This window comes from Mya arenaria, chromosome 9 (genome assembly GCF_026914265.1).
Source record: "Mya arenaria isolate MELC-2E11 chromosome 9, ASM2691426v1".
Lineage (NCBI taxonomy): Eukaryota > Metazoa > Mollusca > Bivalvia > Myida > Myidae > Mya > Mya arenaria.
In genome coordinates, this window is record NC_069130.1 from 36,142,478 (window position 1) to 36,162,175 (window position 19,698).

The window sequence follows — 19,698 nt, forward strand, 5'->3', positions numbered from 1 at the left end:
TCCATTGCAACGCAAAGGTGAATTTGAAAGCAAGCCGAAGAATCTTAAATAAATCCTCGAGCTGAATCGAGGAGAATGGATAATTAAAGATTATTTGTCAGAAAAATGAAAATGTGTTGACATATATTACCAAAAGTCATAACTTCCTCAGTCAATATCGGGTTTCATTTCCTTAGTCATATAGATTTATCAGGTGGTTATTGTTAAGAAACTAATTAATTGTATAAAAAATCATCAATGTTCACAACATTTTCTTAGTTAATGACAGGCACTTACTGGTTACAATTCCGGGCCACTCAAAACACTGTTTTGGTTTCGATTTGCATTGCCTCTTTCAAACAGAAATGTAAAATAAGAGTCACGCTTGGCGCGGTTACAGCCTTTCAACACTTTCATTTAAATTTGATTAGCAAGGGTATAATTTTTTTGCTCTTATATATATTAATATGAACAAATATCTTATTTGTTAGATAAATCTGCTATTGATAGTCTCCTTAAATTCGTACGAGAGTGGCAATTATATTGTGTGTAATGCTTGTTAAATGTTCTTTTATCCATAAAACCCAATTATTTTAAAATGTTTTCCGATGAGGAATGTACCTAGGACCAATTAAGAAGAACGTAGCTGTAGTGAAATAAACGTATAATAATACCTCTGTGCAATTCTTAAAAGATTGAAAAATAAACAGGGGGAAGACGTAATTTGGTTTGATACAAACATTAAGTGAAAAGAAACTCGGTCAGGAAACGTGAATAGCCAGGTGATAATCATCTAGTTTGGAAAAAAAATGAATATATACATGCATGCAAAGTTACAACATGCACAGAAATGCCATATTTGCAGAGAAAATACCTAAAACTGTGGATAAACTCGACAAGTTCATTTGTAAACGATTGCATCGTAACCCTCAATCTTTTCAATAACACGTTATCTTTATAAAGAAATATGATACCAAACAAAGATGCCGAACGAATAGTATGTTTTCGCCACATACTGAACGCAATCATTTTTCAAAATTTAAAGCCTTACCAGGCAAAATTTGTACAAGAATCGCTTCTTTTTCTTGTAAATCGACCATTTGTAGCCGAACATTTTTCTAATTAAATGTATGTATCAAACCAAATGACATCACCCCCCCCCCCCCAACTATAATATAACAAAGGCTCATATGATGCCTTGTCATCTATAACAGTTTAAAGCAAACCCCCCAAAAGCTGAATAATGAAAATGCATTATTTTTAATTTAGCTTTATATGGAGAAAATAATTCCATATGTGTACAGAGCTCAAGATAGCATTTTCATTGAATCATTATTACCCTCTCAGTTTCCTTGTACTTGAGTATTCAGGTTTTAGAATTGGTTAAATCTTTTACTCGGTGATTTCAAACCAAACTTGGTTCAATTTACATTTTAATGACCGTTCCAAGGCGGTACCTAACAATCCTTGGTAAACATACCTAGTTTTTATATATAGTTTGTACGCACTGTGCTGTTTGTGTAGTCTTGTGCTGTTCTTCCATGTTTCTTGTTTGTGATTTTTTGTTTTTATGTTATATTTCTCTGGCGTTTACCCAGTGCCATTAAACCTGGTTTATGTATGAATGATACATATTACATACCAAACTGAAAGACTCGTGATTATTAGCGATTCCCAGAATTGAAAACGTATCCTCTCAAGGCTAAACAATTGTGCAGAAGTTTGTTTGCATTTCACCCAAATGTGGGTAATGTGCTTGCAATAAACAAAATGGGGGGGGGGGTTAAGGAATTAAAAATCGGCAAGGTTACTTGTACAGTCGAGTAATAACCATGACGTTTGGAAAATAGGAATATATACATGAAAACATAGTTACATCATGCACAGATATGCCATATTTGCCGAGAAAAATTGTGGATAAAATCAACACGTTAATATGGTAACATTGCCTCCTCAGCCACAATCTGTTCAATAACTTTTTTATCTTAAAAGTTATGATACCAAACTAAGATGTCGAGTGAAGAATATGTTTTTCTCCACATACTGGACGCATACATTTTTTCAAAATTTATAGCAAAAGTCCACTTACCAGGCAAAAGTTAGTACCTGAATCGGTACTTTTCATTCTAAATCCGCCATTTTGTTTGCCATGAATCATTTTTCTCACTTTATGTTTGCATGGAACAAAATTACGTCCTCCCCCTTGGACAAAGTGTTTTTAAATATCGGACTTGTGATCGGCATTTTGATAAAAAAAATGACCAAGATACAATAGGACTTTAGATGAGGTTATTTTAAGGGTCGTCTTCATATGATACCTGATCATACCTGAAAGTTTGAAGGTCTCCAAATCAGGTAAGAATATTGTTTTACGTCCAACGTATCGTGTAAACTCTACATAAATAAAAAATAACAAAGGGAGATAATACGAGTCACAATGAAGGCAGATATAGCCTTCATTTACGGTCACTATTTACAAACAATTTATGTAATTAGAGACAATATCCAGTTCCGCCTGTACCAAATCAGGAAGGACTCCACGCGCAGTGTGACAAGCCCAATTGCGTTCATATCCCCGATAATGACATCAACCCCGCAATTCATTACTTATATTTACACCAATAGTTAATTATTTCATTCAATAATTGTTAAAAAAATACTTCATTTTATTTAAGAAAACCTTTCAGTAACCCTTTCTTATCCATTCTGTAAATAGAACGACCCGACTGTAACCGGAAACATTTTTTCAAATGACGTCACAATAACGCGGAAAAATATCAACCATTTGAAATTACGTTTAAACGTAAAATTGAAACAAGTATGGCAACAGTTTATTTAAAATTTAATAATTAACACTTTCTTAAATGATGGTTTATATTTTACGGGACCTGCTGGCACAAAACAAACAATAACAATATCAATAGTTTTCATATATATTGTTATGCGATGAATTGCGATCCGAACATATCCAAAGATGTTGCGTACTCGTATCTACATGTAGCCCGTTTGCAAATATATTAAAGAAAATGATGAGCATCGAATATGACCTCACGGTTAAATAACACTATTGTGTACACTATCGTTAACACCGTTAAAAATGGATTTGAATTCTTATCACATCTAACTTTATAACCTCCCATATAAAACTTGATCACGGCGGCAATGATTTGTTCGAGCTTGAGTATGATAAAATGATTTTTTTGGAAAGTAAATTCCACTCATTCTCCCCACCGTATTCCTCCAAGATTACGCCTATCTCTTACAACGAATCTTTGAGCCACCTGCATTAGATGTATATATTTATCTGAAATAGATCTTTATTATTGCGCAATACGGTTAACCTATATCTAATTGGCAAAGACTGTTGTACATGTATGTCATTACAGATAGCTTTTGTAAGTCAGATTAGGCAGAAGCATTGATCGATACCAATTATATACCCTTTTCCATTTAAAATTAATAGAAAAATAAATCACTGGAATAATGAAAGAGGTAAATATTACTTTATTCTGAACATTTTGTCAAAAATATTTTAAATATTTGATTAGTTAACATACTTATACACGTATCAAGCTATGTGTATAGTAATTATTTGATATATTTGCAAAATCTTGAAACCTCAGTTAAACGCCTTTTAAAAATATATATGCTTTTGAAACAATTTATTTCCGTTTACATAATTTACGTAATTATTTAGTGTGTTTGCGCGTGAGTGCGTGCATGCGTGCGTACGTGTGTGCAAGTGTGTATGTGTGCGTTTTAATAAATGCAATGCGTAGTTAAAATTTATTTCGTTGGCACACACGAATATTTGTTTTTAAAACGAATTATGTTCACTTACATGGAATTATTCAGTTAATACTTGTAAAAGTGTTCAAGAGCGCCCAATTTCGTAACGAAGAAATTGAGTTAATCACAGTCGAGCACCGAATTTGTAGAACGCGGCTTAAGTGGCTAATTGTGTAGGCAAAGTGCTATCCGATTGAGAAAAAGTATAGCTAGACGTACATGAGTATCTGAGGTAACAAACCGCTTTCAAACGCTGCTAAAATCTATATTTATGAACATACAATTTAGTTCCACAAAGCTATTATATGGCACTTTGAAAGGCCTAATTGCGTAAGATCTGTATTCGTCTATTTAAAACAAAACTTGAACTAAAGCCATGATGCTTGAGCGCAATAAGTGACCTAGCCATTTACAACACAACAACATTTAATCCATCCCCATCATGAAGACAATTATGTTATATAATAGTTAAATGACATGAACTAAAATCTTAATGATTAAGAAAGGGCGGTTTGGGTGTAGCGAACGAGTCTTTCTTTATCATTAAGATTTCAATGTAGGTAATCTAACTGACTCAGAATACAACCTCATTGGCTGAAACATTGTAAACGCAAAATCTGACGTAGGAAGTGTGTATTGGATGAGTGGCAGTGGGCGGACATTTAAACACCCGCGAAGTTGAAACTCTTAATACTAGTAGTTTAAATAAGCCTAGTGCTTAATGATTGTCTGTCTGCAATTTCGTTGGCTGGAAATGTAGGTTGTATTCTAAATTACTGTGTCTTCATTAATGGTAGAACTAGCAAAAAAAGTTATTTAGGGTTGAAGCCTACTGTTTAAAATGCATTAACAGAGTTATGCCAGTTGTAAAAACTGCGACAAACATTAATATTTTTTTCCATTCTTGTAATAGTGGGGAAACCAAATTTTATGTTGATAAATTTAGATTTGGCAGCTAATCAACGCAAACAAAGCTCGAGATGTTTGATTGTATCGAGGGCTTAGACGTTACAATCTATATTTGTATATGGAACACGACTATTGTGTTAGGCGTCTTCAATATGAAGTATTCTGGTTTTTCAATATTTATACGAAAAACTACAGAAACAAGCTCAGTAGCAAAAAGGTCAAACATAAACCCGGTTAATGGCACTGGGTAAACGCCAAAGACATAGAACATAAAAAAAAAAAAAAATCACAAACAAGAAAACATGGAAGAATAGCACAAAACTCCACAAACAACACATTGCATACATACCATATATATAAAACTAGGTATGTTTATCAAGGATATTTTTCTCATTCAATATTGGATTTGAAGGAATCCATCGCCTGTGTCAAACAATGATTTTATACACATTAAAATATTTAATAATTATACAAATCTCATTTAAACAAAGGGTTTTAAATCGTCACAGACATTACAGAAACATCATAATCGATAATTTGATAACCATTACGCTGGTCTTTATTTCAACTGATTAGAGTTAATAGTGCAAAATACAATGTTAATGTAAATGACGAGATCTGCAAATTGGTATGCATTGTATATTAACTATACCCACGAATGTATTATTTCGTATATCAAGGATCGGAGGTAAAGTAGAGCTACGGTCTTTCAAATACTTCAGTGAATATCAAAGAAGTTGTCTAGTATGCATATACCTGTCTTTACATCAACTTGTTAAAGGGAAGCAATTATATGTAGACAAACAATAACCAATTCTAATATATACATGCATACATACATACATACGTACGCATACACGTACGCACGCACCGGTGAACTGGACAATAACAAATGCATGTAAGTTAATTCTATACTATGGCGTCTTATATCTCAATTGTAAGGATATGCCGCAAACATGCAACAGAGAGATTTAAGCGACAATAATGCATGCATTGTAAGACGGTCTGAAGCTCATCCCCACACATATTCGTGGCATTGTTACGCATAATTGCTCACGTGACATCAATATAGTTTTTTTCTATAACATAATACGTTATATACATAAAGGAATGGGAATATGAATCTCCGAGTTATGGCTACATAAATGATTACAAATACATATTATCATCAAACCCTTTCAGTATCAGTAATTTTAATACATTTTAACAAACCACTTGTATGTCAAAATGATTTGGAAATAAAAGGAGAGATATATTGCTTAACTGTGCATACTCTCCTTATTGCCATTTACCAATCTTCCAATATTCATTGACTTATTGCAAAATTTTCGATAACGCATTTTATAGTTTGAATGGAGGCAATTAGGTAAAAATGGGCCCGGTGTTATGATTCTTGTTCAACATAAAATATCACGTAGTCATCAATTTTAAGATTTCGTTCACTTCTAATCAAAATTGTTTAAGTTTTAATGAAAAGTAAATGTTTGTTAAGACACTTCATTTCAAGGGAAACCATTATGAAACAATGGGCCACATGGTTATGTTTCTTGCCATGTGCAAGACTCAATCATTTAATTGCCATTTACCTTTTTGTATTGTCCTTAAGCATTTGATATATCTAAGTGAGATAAACAATTTGTTGGCAATTTGTCAGAGAGTTATTATGGTTCCTTTACTGAAGTATTACAGTAGAATACATGAGCTGTATGCGGGATGACCATGCTTTTTTCTCCGCATAATTGATCTTGTAACGCACAATATTACGCATATGGCTCTCACGTAACGGAGCTATATGCGAGAATTTTAGGGTTACAATGCAGACTATTTATTTCGATATTAGGGCTTCTTATACCCAGAATTTCAAGAAACACATCAAAATCGCACAAGAGAGTTAGTAGTCACCATAATTCATGCATAAATCTTTAAAATAATATTAGGATTCATATACCTCAATGATAATTTACATGCCACAGGTATGTACAAGGCAAGATATGCACATTCAAAACACTCACATAAGGAGAATAGACCTTAAGGCACTTGAAAGGACAAAGCTTTATTTATGTATAAATTAAAGTTTCTGCTATTTAAACATGTACTCGTATCTACATGTAGCCCGTTTTCAGTTATATAAAAGAAAATGATAAGCATCGAATATGACCTCACGGTTGAATAACCCTTAGATTTGTATACATTATCGTTAAGACCGTTAAAACTGAAATTTGTTCACATCCAACTTTATAACATCCTCTTAAAAACTTGATCATGACAGCAATGCTTTATTCTAACTTTAATTCATTATTCACAAAACAGTAGGATTTAATGAGTTATGATCTAAAGTATATCTGTATTGATTGCACAATTTGGTTAACCTATATTTAATTAGCAAAGGCTGATGTATATACATATCTATACAGATAGCCTTTGTGAATCAGATTCGGCAGGAGCAAGATCGCTACAAATTTTTAATTTCCTTTTCCATTTAATATTAATGAGTAAATTAAACACTGGGTTTATGAGAGAGGTAAATATCACTTTATTCTGAAAATTATGTCAATTATATTTTAATTATTCGATTATTTAAAATACTTATAAACATATCAAGCTATGTTTTATTTCATAAATGTGCAAAATCTTAATTCAGTTAACATTTTTTTAGTTATTAAAACGATATTGTTTCGATAACATGAAACTATTCAGTGTGTGTGCATGTTTGCGTGCGTGTGTGCATGCGTGCGTGCGTGCGTGTTTTTAATTAATCCACTGCGTATTTAAACCTTTTTTGTGGGTACAATTTTCCCAAAACGTAAATAAACCATGTTAAATTAGTCATCTTCGAATGGAAATCGCTTTTATATTGCGCCGGTCGTACAATAGCCGTTGTTTTCGAATATTCACACGATACCAGAGGCGAGGGCTCTGTATCTAAAATCTAGGAGCTCGCGACTTAGCGTAATAGGTATTTCGCCAAGGAATCCAAGATGGCTTCCAATCTCTAAAGTGCGTCTCTAAAGTTGGTCGTGATGTCTCTAGATGTAACTGCTGTACATGACCGTGTCAATGTGGAATGGTTTTAGTGCAGTTGAAACATTTCTTAAATACTTGTAAAAGTCTTCATTTAATTTAGATCGAACATCAAATGTTTTGAATGCACCTTAATGGGCTTATTGTGTAGGCAGAGTGGTATTCGGTGGGACAAAAGAAGAGCTGGACGTACTTAACTATCCGGGGTAACAGACCGCTTTTATACGCTGCCAGAATCTATATTTATAAACATGTTATTTAGTCCCACAAAGCTATCATATGGCACTTTAGCGTAAGACCAGTATTCGTTTATTTGAAAAACAGCTTAAACTAAAGCAATGATGCTTTATCGCATTAAATGACCTAGATATTAACAACACAACACAATTTAATCCGTCTCCATCTTGATTTATGGTAGACCTAGCAAAAAGTGTTGAAGCCCACCGTTTAAAATGCCTTCACAAAGTTATGCCAGTTGTAAAACTGCGACAAACATTATTATTCTTTATTGTTAGTAATAGTGGGGAAGTCAAATTATGTGTTCATAAATGCAGATTTGGCAACGAATCAACGCAGATGTTAGCCTTATCGATGTCTTAAACGTTACCACCTTTGTTTGTGTATGGGACACGACCATTGTGCTATGAGCCTTCAATATTAAGCGTTTCGGTTTTTAATATATACTTTTCAATCAACATTGGAATGAGAGGACTCCATTGCCTTTGTCAAACAATTATTATATACACATTAAAAATATTTAATATTTATACAAATCTCATATAAACAAATGGTTTTGAATCGTCAGAGAAATAAGAAACTTCTTAATCGATAAGTTTATACGAATACAATATTGGCCTTTAGTTGGCTCTAACTAGTCTAAGAGTAAATGTTGCAAAAAACAGCGTAAATGTAAATAACGACATTTGCTAATTGGAATGCTTGAACGTATATTAATTATACCCACGAATGTGATATTTTGTACATCAAGTAGAGCAATGGGTGTCTACGGTCTTTTAATTATTTTAGAAAGAAGTTTGTCCTGTATGTATATACCTGTCGTTACACCTTCTTGTTTCGCGTATGCAATTTAATGTACACAAACATTAACCAATTCTTAAATAAACATAAATACAGGCAAGGCACATGCCTAATAGACATATGCGAGGCACGCAACGCCACAGAAAAACAAACAAAGGTGGACTACACAAGAATCCTTACATCTTTATTGAAACATGCTGGAATCACTGCCTTGGATCGGCCGGGGAAACAGTTCTCTGTTTTATAACTGGTGTATTGCTTCAACCACACGCTTGTGATGCATATAACAGTAATAACAATTTACCTACCAGTACAAAAAAGTGTGCTTAAACAGAACATGTTAGCTTTAAAAACAACAAAGGTACATCCGCTAACAGTCGTTAAATCTGTTTTACTTTTCAGATATTGAGTCATCTTGCCGAATATACAAGAAATACATATCGTGGCACTAAACAATGAAATGGGGAATTTTCTGTTTAATTTTAAACGACTGCAAATAGAAAACTCAGGTAACACTTATGAGTTCTAAAGTTTTGATAATGCATTTGATGATCTTGTTTATAAGTTTATACATATGAACAGAATGACCATAGCCTACCTAGTTTGCAAGAAGTATGAAATTTAAATTGGGAGAAAGTAGTTATTTCAGTTTTGAAATGGTGAAGTGATATATCCTTTGATATTTAAATATTTTATATCATTGAGAAGATCTAATTGGATTTTGAATGGAAAGAAATGTACCAGTGCAGGAAACACTAAAACAATTGCTTTTTCCTTTCTCAGCCGAATGTTTAATTCCGCTTAATTTTCAGAATATGAATTTCAAGGTTTCTCGTATAATTTGAAAATCTTTAATTCTGGCGCAAATAAAATAATTACCAAAAATTGAAATATTCTCTGCAAATAATGTTTACTTTAGTATCAGGTGCTTTTTACCTCACCAATACATGTTCCTTTTAACAGAGTCATGCATGTATGGTAAAACCCTATCTTTGATAATGTTTTCACAAACACTTAAGTTGACAGCATTTCGTAACCAACGTGTGCTTAAGATTTGGTTTAACAATAACACCCAGATAAAACCAACAAACATTGATTCAGATGCGGACCAGTTCCAGTTGGCTACTACTACGATCGGTGGCTCTTTCGCTGAAGGTATAAAGTTGAACAATTTCCAATAAATATCCTTCAATTTCACTTGCCACTGCTATTTCCTGCTGTTGATATTTGTAAAGTTAATGTTTTCTAGTTAAGAAACAAATTGACACATGTCATTACGTTCTACATGAACATCACGTAACGCAAAGGTTTGAGTACTTTTGATAAATTCCCATTCAAAATTTAACACGGTTTCAAAGAAACGAAAAACAATTTATATGTATACATTTATGGTTTAAGATTCTGGAAGAGGGTCAGCAGGTACATATAGGCGTAAGTGTTTTTTCTATTCAATAGAACTAGAAATCAACCATTGTTTTGGCCACTGATCCGAACAAGAAGCTTTCCTCTTGGCTTTTCAGTTTTCCATTGCATGAAACCTCATCCTCATTTAACACTAGGTCAACGATTATGATCAGGGTGTTTTACAATATATTTGTTACGATTAACTAAGTTTATCTGCTTCTAGATCAATTAAAACCACAGAGACAAGCGTAGTAGCCAACAAACGACCTATGTCTATACTTATCGCACTAGGAGCACCATAGCGCATGAAAACTTAACGACCATTTAACCAGTTTACGAGCGCTCAACTTCACACAATCATACCAAAATCAATATGCCACAACTTGCATCGGTACATCTCTATCGAATGCATTCATACAGTTTCATAAAATTGAATCATTGAACATACGAGAGGGGTAAAAAGAGAAAACTCACAAGAGTAAGCATAATAATGTCGCATACAATTTGAGCTAGTGCGAAAATAAAATGATCACCATCGACTTTCTTTGTTTTAATTACTCATGTTTTTTATTTATTTAATTAGATAATACGTTTTAAACTTTTACCAATGACATCTATCTTTACAGGCGTTTTCTTTCTGTTAGCTGTTTATTAACTCTTTATATTCAGGGCTCAGCGCAGATTGTGAATCCTGCCGTCGCAATATTTCTCCATCTGAAGGATATGCATGTATGGGCAATCTTCTTTGCATGTATGTGTTGTATTTTGTCTGTATGTACATGTTGCTTGTTTGTTCATTTGGTTTATGACCATAATTATGTTTTTGGTTAAAAGCCATATTGGTCTATGACCTTCTAGTGACTTTATGTTATTACTGTTCATCATTGTTTTACATATAACGCACTGAATACAGTTGTTTTAAACTATTAATGTTATATAAGGACTCCATGTGAACCTTAAATTTAAACGTAAATTATTTCCATGTTGCTCATTTGACTTACATACTGATGAATATTGTGCATTCAATTAGTTTCAACTCATCAAGAGTTTTCGTTTGGAACCTGGCTGTTTTTGCGATTGTAACGAAATATAATTTGCCGGTTGAAGTGCAACCATTGCAAACTGCAAATTAATTGATGCTCTGCTGGGGTATGACCATTCCTCTTCGACAATATATCAATCATTTAAGACATTAAAACCCTTTCAATGCTAAATTCATTTGCAAGCAGAAGTCTTTAAGTGAGATTTTTTTTTTTGCTTTTATGGGGAAAACAGGTCTAGTAATTCCGATTGCTTTCAAAAATGTCTTATGAATATGTTTGAACTTATAAGGTTAATACCTATCTAGAAAATCGATTTTATTTTCTTGAAAGCTGGATCACAGGCGTCGGTAGAAACAGTCAACGAAGTGGAGAATAATCAATCTGTTCATTATGGAATTTCTAGAGAAAATCAGAGCAAAATCAAACAAATGTTTATTGATATGAAAGATAGTATCGACATCGATGGAATTTTGGACCGTTTCATTCAAGATGGAGATTTAACCGAAGACGCTCAGGAAAGAATAATGTTCAACAACCCCAGAAGGAAGCAAGTGGAATTATTTTTGTTTAGATTGTTTAGATTAAAGAGGAACGCGTTCGATCGCTTCGTTCAATATATGCGAGAGGACGAATGTCTTGTCCATATTGCCGATCAATTGCAAAAAGGTATCAAATTACCAGGTATGTGGTCAACGGTGTTTCCAGAGTCATACCATGCCTTACAAGTCTTGATTGGTAATCTAACAATAGATCTTGCTTCTTACATGTATGCTTAAACCTGAAGCTTGGTTTTTAATTACAATATGTTAAATGATATACGTATACGTTCTTTTGAAGAACAGTTTCTTTACATACGAATCGCAAACGAAACCAAGCTGTAGTTGTTTTGAATCATAATATAAATTTAACTATTTGACAAGATGCCAGGTACCCCAAAACATAACCAATACCCTGTTTCAAATCAGATCGAGCCAAAACTAAACCCAAACAAAGGATATTAAAATCATGACTGTTTAAACATATCTTAACAGCCCTTGAGACCGCAAGACTCAAACCACACGAAATTCGACTGCAGATTGAACATCACATGGAAGATATCTTGCGGGAAATAGAACCAGACGAAGTTGCAGAATATTTTATGGTTTACGAAGTTTGTGAGGTGAACGAGTATGAGGAGGTTGTGAGTGAAAAGAAAACGACAAGAGCAAAGGGTCTCGCATTGCTTCATCTATTGATATTAAACCATATCCCGAGTGGCTATCAAGTGTTTCTTACTGCTTTGAGGGAATTGAACAGGACAGGACTTTTACAAAAATTGAAGAAACGGCATATCAGTACGCCTCTAAGTATGCTTTATAACACTTTACATATTTTCTAAAGTTCATTGCATAATCCGACATTAAGAACACAACACAATTTACTATCCTCAAGTATATAAGTTAGTATTTAAATCTGTCCGGAAATGTTAGTTTGCAGCACCAACATATCAACATGTATTATTGTTTTGTGTTCTAGTAATTAAACTTATGTTTTTGAAGTATACGGATGTGACAAGTCTTATATGTTTATTTCTGAACCACACCGGCATTCGTCTTGTTAATATGAAAACATTTTGCAAACATTCGTCCGTGAAAATGAGTCCTCAAAAAAGGAACTTCAAGGTGAACGTTATGTGGATACATTTCAACAGTTCATTAGGTTTTATTTAACATTTTGTTATAGGTTTGTTTATACTCCTTTCTCTTGGTTAACATTTGTTTTGTGAATACTTAAACATATCTTATTTAGCAGACGACGTCACAATCATTAGTGTGTAAGATTTCTTGAACACTCCATACTTGTATGAAGTTTGTATTCCTTGCAGGACAAGATGTAGAAAGCACAAGAAGTGTAGTAACTGCAAAATTCACATTTGGAAACCAGTCGGATTTGCCGTCTCTGGATCAAATTGTCGGGGGTAGATATGTAAAATAACCTCGTGATAGTAACATGTTTGCTTATTATTCTTAGTGATACAATTGTATCGGTTAACTTATATCAAGTTACAATTATCGTATAAACTACTAGTAAGTTTAATCGGAATATGGATATGGCGGCCAAGAGGGACTGCCAAAAATCAACTGTCCAACCAGACTTTAACTGCACCGAGATATTTTAGCGTAAAAGAAACGGCACCCCATATCAATACTAAACTTAATTTCCCCGATTTGCTTTCAGGTCCTTCTGGCTATAGTTTACGGTGTACAAGGGCAACTCAGTGTGATGAAGAAGACCTTGTTGCTAACTTCAGAAGCGAAACAGTAAAGGCAGAGATAAATCGTAGACTTATACCAGAAACAAACACAATGTTGTACGACACAATCAGTGGATCGTTGATATTCCACCTCAAATGGACCTCTCAGGCCTGGAGACAACTGAGTGTAGACAGGTTGAGAGAAGTTGTTGGTACGGTAGTGAGAATACTAATGGAGAAGGGAAACAAAGAAGACACCGAATCACAAACGTGGAATGTTGAAGTGTGCGCAATACCGAGTACACTAAATGTTCGTTCATCTACAACAGGTAAACATTCGGCAGTAATGGTTGCATCAAATCTCATATTTAGCAGGAACTTCTAACCTTATTATTAACAAGAATCATAGGCTTGTTAAGCGCCATTTTAAAAGTATAAATAATATTCGATATAAATTAAATGATGTTCCTTTGTGGTTCATCAATTATCTATTTTTATAAACTAAATTGTATCTATATGTTAGACATTTACATTCGGGTTTGATAGGCTGCTGCATTTTCAGACCCAAAAGACGCTGTAGAGGTCATTACTGTACATAAAGAATTCCTGGCAACAGAACTAAATGGGCTGCGAATTGCTGAACAGATGAACGGAAGTGGTGTACTTTCAAGCGATGATCTTTCTGACGTTAGGGGAAAATCAGACCGAAGGTAAAGAGCAGAGGCTCTTTTGAACAAAATAACAAGAAGCGGAGAAACTTCAGCTAAAGCTTTCTTGGAGGAACTTACAAAGGCGGGGCCTAGGTATCATTTCATCACTCGCCATTTATGGCCGGAAAATGATGACGGTATGTCTTTCTCTATTAGATGAAGTTAGTAATCGTTTCTATCGTTATTGAAACAAAAACAGTTTCTTTTTATAACTACGCTTATTAAAAGAATAGTTCATACAGAACTAATGCAGATGTTTAGTGAAATTAAACATCTTATGAATTAATGTTGCCATTGCCCAAGATCATGAAACGTTTAATATCTCGTGGATTAATCAATTGTTTAAAATAGGAAAGTCGATTTGGTAAAATGATGCTCATGATAATAGGTAAGGAACGTTCGTACTAATGTAAATATATGAGAATAATGTTGTATTTAGCTTCTAATCATTTGGAAATCATCAGTATGGACATTAAGTATCTTCATTAAACTTCTAGAGGATACGGTATTCTTGAAATGAGCTTGTCCGTAAGCAAATTATGCGAAGATTTACGAAGTTGTTGATCCCTGACCGTCCCGATAGCTTTGAAGTAGAGCGTTCGTTTTGATTGCGGAAGGTCGCGGGTTTAAACTCCGGACGCATCAAAACGAATGATGTTAACATGTAGTACCAGTAGCTCAATTGCCAAACATTCGGCAATGAAAGTGTTGTACTGGTACAAATGGTGTACTGAGTACTGGTTTAACCCAAACATGTTGCATCTCGTGCTTCGCTGCCTTACAAAAAAAAAACAAGTTAAAGAACAAAGAGGTTCTTTATTTGCGAAGTGCTAGGGAATCGCAACCGGATCTCTTGTATGTAACTATAAATCATCTAGTATCTGGATTTGACTGGATATTGCAGTAACTTGGAAGTTCTGTCTTATTCCGTTTACGGCAATAAATACAACTAGTCGTGATGGCGGCATGTTAGGGTCAAGGCAAATGCAGCCATTAGGCGCGGGCAGACCTGTAAGCCTTTTACGAGGTGTTTGAAATCCTGGCTTTCTGTGTTTTCAGTCCTGCTAAAATGAAAGAGTAGCATGTTGAAATTCACTTAGTGTTAAGAAGGGTCCCCATATACTATGAAGTTACGGAAATTTGTAGTTAATAAAGTTGACTGGAAAAAGTGTAAAAAGACTCGCCGTGAAATGGTTCAAATTTTTTTTAATTATATTAATTAATTACGCGTTGTTTAAAGAAAAAATAATCACATTGTTATTTTCAAAAACTTTTTTCAATCAAGGAAAAGGACGTTAAGATGGAAATGTTTTATATGTTTCTAACAGTTTGTTTCATAAAAACACTCCAAAACATATTTCTTTTATAAACAATACATACTTTGAAGCTTTATAGAACATTTGCGGAATCTCGTTTCGTTTGGTATTTTACGATAGGCAAGCCCAGTTGGATAACAACTATGGAATGTAGCAAACATGAAAACTCCATGGAACAGTTTGTGAAGGTGACGCTCATAACGTTTTACAGATCGAATGATGAAAGCTAAATGTTCTATTTCGAATTATATTAACGTGTTTATTGCAGATTTATGTTGGATGACAAACAATATGGGCACGATATACCCACTACTAATAGAAGGTCTCCCAGCAGTCATTTTGTCGCAACATCAACATGAACTGGGATTACCAGATGAGTGTATCAAAAACGATACTGTTGTTGCAACCTCAATTCAGTACATAATGGCACAAGACAACGAAATCAAATTTCGATTTCTACTTCTTCTGTTAGAAAAACGAATTGTACCCAAGGATTTTTACACGAGTATTCGCTCGAAGATGCCCGATGATAACACCGGTATGATCATTTGTTGTATAACCTAAAATCACTGCTTATTCTATATATTTTGTATAATCGATGATCGTATGCAACAATGGGCTTATTGCTTAGAAATGATTTAAAGTTAGCAACGTTATAAACGTCATCATTTTTATTTTTAAAACGAATACTGCTTAGAAATTTAATGGATGAACTTGTAATTTGAAGTATTTCTATCAAGATTTAAAACACTTGCTTGAGCTGTTCTCGGTGTATTTAGTTTTATGAGTACTTGTTTAATTAAAAATTTCATCTGTAAAAGTTAACAACGATTTCGTTAATATGTTGTTATCATTGAGAATGTCCTGAACATTTAAAAAAAACACACATCCATATATAATCTATGCCATTGCGCAATTATAATATAACGAGGCTGTGCAATTATTTCATGGCGACATACATTTCCACTCATAGTATTTACTTCTTTAAGAGTTTATGTTTATATTTTGTTTCAGTAAGCGTTATAAAGCAACAACGAAATAATTCTCTTCAGACCGATATCACCAGCCGAGTCCGGCTTGGACACTGTATAGTCGTGAAAACAATTGGTGAGTTCTCTGTTCCTTTTAGGATTGAACCAGCCTGTTGAGTTTGGTTATAATTTCACTGAGTTTATTGACGTGGAATCATATGAACAAAATTACTACACCCCCCAAAAATGTTTGGGGGTGGCGGTATATATCTGTGGCCTTTACGATTAGTCATGGGGTTTATGTTTAAACTTTTTTGCTTAAAAGTGCGATTGGCCCCTTTTCAACTTTAAACGATTGCGACAAATACAGTGTCTAGACAATGATTCATGAAAGGATTGATGAATTTTAATGAATACGTTTGGTACATATAAATAACACCATACCATTCATGTCAAAATCTTCTTTCGATACAGGTTTTTGATGAATTTATAACCTATCTTCGACTGAGAATATGCCAACTATCAAGTTAAAATTGCTTTAAGATTTAAACGTTTTATTAAATCATACACACTTAAATTATCACAATAACAGTCAGTGATTGAAATAAAACATTCTTGCGTGCATGATATAAAAAAGATTCAATATAATTATACTTTTAGATGCAAACGATGCTTACCAAGTACCGGAATGCACTGGCACTATTGGGCACTGGTGGTTACTGAGCGCAATACGCAAATATATTGTTAAACTGATTTTCTGCGAAGGATTTGTCGTCAACAGTAGAGAAAGAGTCATGCCCGAAAGACTTGGGCCAACACGGATTCCCTGTGCCGGAAATGCTGGATATGCTTATGACGCTGAGGTATTGGAGAGCAGCGAAGTAAGAAAGAACGATGATTGATTCGCTTGATCAGATAATCAATCAAGACAAACTCTAGAATTGAATTTAGCGTCAGCAGGAACTCAACTCACACCCATGACATAGCCGTCAGTGCTCCTGTCTAAAGCTAAATGAGGTTTAATTGCAACTAGTTCCATTGATATGATAACTGCATTTCATTGATGTTTACTTAATTCACGCGTGTTGTGCACATAGTGCGTTTATTATACTTCAGAATTAAGTTGTTCGGAAGTTTGCAAGTCGATTCGCCATGAATGGTTCAACAGCTATTTTAACACTCACACCAGACATGAAAATCGTGGAAGCAAACTCCGAAAAACTCTTCTTGCCAATTAAATCCGTTAGACCCATTATTGTTTCCATAAATTAATAAGTAAGAATTAGGAAAAGAAATTGAAAATCGCCAAGATTTTGCGATAAATGAAAATATTATTATCTTCAACCGTTATCATATAGTTACCGGTATGGCACTGAGTCGTGTTGCAACGGTTTGGTAATAATAGAAACTATAATCACTGTTATTTAATAGTATAACCGTTTCTCATTTCACAAACGACTGCACGTCTATACATATAGCGGATGAAGTCCTGTGCCACGGATAAATACATTGGGCGTTGTTTGTCTGCTTTTGCATTTTGTAACATCTTTTCATTGTATATACTACTCAATGTTACGTATAAACGGATTCAACGAATTTGAGTTTGAAGAAACAGATCATCAATGTTACTCTTGCAATTGTGTTTCGTTAGAATTGACACCCCAAAGTTCTTCTAGATTTTTGTGATAAATCGACTCCACAGATTTTACTCATTATTTTGAATAAAAACGCTATGGACTTTCTCTCGAACAATGATGCCAAGAAACTACTCTGCGAATATATGAACTGACACTAAGAATTTGTCCAGGTAAAAACAATGTACCAAATTAAGCCTTCAACTTACTACCAGGCGATACTAAGGAACTATTCCGGGAAGCATCTATATACCGAATGAAGCTGTGAAAATGGTGCTTTGGAATTATTTGAGCATGAAACTATATGTGGAATGAGTAATTCATTTTTTCTTATTAAACTGAAGCAATTGAATTTATTATCACTGCAATGACACTATCCAACCACTCCTGGAATTTTCTCAATGCAATGACGCTTTTAAATTTCAACCGTAATTTGTTAAAAGGAATAACGGAATAAATGATTCCAGGAGTTTTGAAATGAATTTCTCCTATTATTTTCTCAATGAAATGTAGCTATGATTTTTGTTTCTGATTTGTCTTCAAATGAAATCACGGACACTATGGAATTATACCGGACTTTTATCTTTGAAATGACTCTTTGGATTAGATATTACTCAAGGATTTTTTAAATGAAATGACTCCTGATAATTATTATTAAAGATGCTTAAAGATTTTGTCAATAAAATGACGCTATGGAACTACTCCTGGAAATTTTAAATTACTCCCGGAACTTGCTCAATGAAATGACAATTACATGTTTAATGATATAAATCAGCTGTTTTATTTAATTATCTGTGATGTTAAGAATTGACAAGGTCATTAAATAATCTAGTTAGAGTGAATATCAGTAATTACCTTTATTGTTAAGGTGTTTGTATTTATAAATGTAAGGTATTAGTATATTTTGCACCGTGTTTCTCGAAAGGATGATTTTGTCCTCATTTAAAAAAACAATTTGTACGTTTGTTTCATTCCATTGTGTTAATTGCTTTGCAATTGTTTCTTCAATTTGTTGTCTAAATTCTTTTTTTTAATAATTATAATTATATTGTATAAAGGCAAGCTTGTGATGTATCCAGTGGTAAGTGCCTGCCTTTCATCTAAGGCGGAGAGCTAGATTCAGCTTTCAAATCTTACTTAGAATTGTCACCAGTACTGGTTTCCAACGAGGTTTTCAAAGACAAGTTTTGCTGTCATTCATTCCAGATACATTACCCAATGAAGATATGTTGATGATTGTGAGCTGTTTGTTGTCTTGCAGCGTTGTGACTATTCTTTGCTGTCTGTTTATCCTTGATCATTATTAGCCTTAAAAAGTATCTTGGTAATACATTGTATTTTATTAGGCTGAAATTATTTCTTCAGTGTTTTTGTTTATTATATGATACCGATTGTGAAATAAAGCTACCAGGCTTGTACCTGCTGTTTCCGTTGTTTAATTCTATTGAAGTGTGTTTCCCGTTGTTATAAATTTGTTTTTGTTGTTTGTTTTTGAAATAAAGTGTCGCGTGAAATAGCAATGTCCGTAATTGAAAAGGTACGAGTCGCTATTAAGAGTAATAAATTAACATTCCTTGTATCTACTTGGCCAAGATTAACGTGGCCATGCATTAAGATGAGAAAGATGAGGTTAATAGAAAATGATTCAAAC

General features: G+C 33.8%; 1 protein-coding gene across 4 annotated transcripts; it reads left to right on the top strand.

Annotated features, from left to right (window-relative positions):
- The first annotated feature begins 9,115 nt into the window (after positions 1-9,115).
- Positions 9,116-18,529, top strand: LOC128203276 (uncharacterized). Of its 4 annotated transcripts, none has more exons than XM_052904613.1 (12): positions 9,116-9,245; positions 9,838-9,891; positions 10,135-10,167; positions 10,810-10,869; positions 11,514-11,864; positions 12,215-12,529; positions 13,048-13,140; positions 13,401-13,745; positions 13,979-14,263; positions 15,711-15,980; positions 16,457-16,549; positions 17,074-18,529. In XM_052904613.1, exons 1-9 carry the CDS (start codon positions 9,197-9,199, stop codon positions 14,128-14,130), a joined length of 1,452 nt encoding a protein of 483 aa, XP_052760573.1. In that variant the 5' UTR covers positions 9,116-9,196; the 3' UTR covers positions 14,131-14,263; positions 15,711-15,980; positions 16,457-16,549; positions 17,074-18,529. The 4 variants fall into 4 exon arrangements, with proteins under 4 accessions (XP_052760573.1, XP_052760574.1, XP_052760575.1 ...); XM_052904614.1 differs by having other exon boundaries at positions 12,215-12,517; XM_052904615.1 differs by lacking the exon at positions 9,116-9,245 and adding an exon at positions 11,171-11,289 and having other exon boundaries at positions 9,854-9,891.
- The last annotated feature ends 1,169 nt before the right edge of the window (positions 18,530-19,698 follow it).

What these genes read in the sequence shown, in the direction of transcription:
- LOC128203276 (XM_052904613.1), top strand. Translation starts at nt 9,197, where the DNA reads ATGGGGAATTTTCTGTTTAATTTTAAACGACTGCAAATAGAAAACTCA. An exon ending in ACTGCAAATAGAAAACTCAG is followed by an intron (nt 9,246 to 9,837) that starts GTAACACTTATG and finishes ACATTGATTCAG; the next exon opens with ATGCGGACCAGTTCCAGTTG. An exon ending in TCTGGATCAAATTGTCGGGG is followed by an intron (nt 13,141 to 13,400) that starts GTAGATATGTAA and finishes ATTTGCTTTCAG; the next exon opens with GTCCTTCTGGCTATAGTTTA.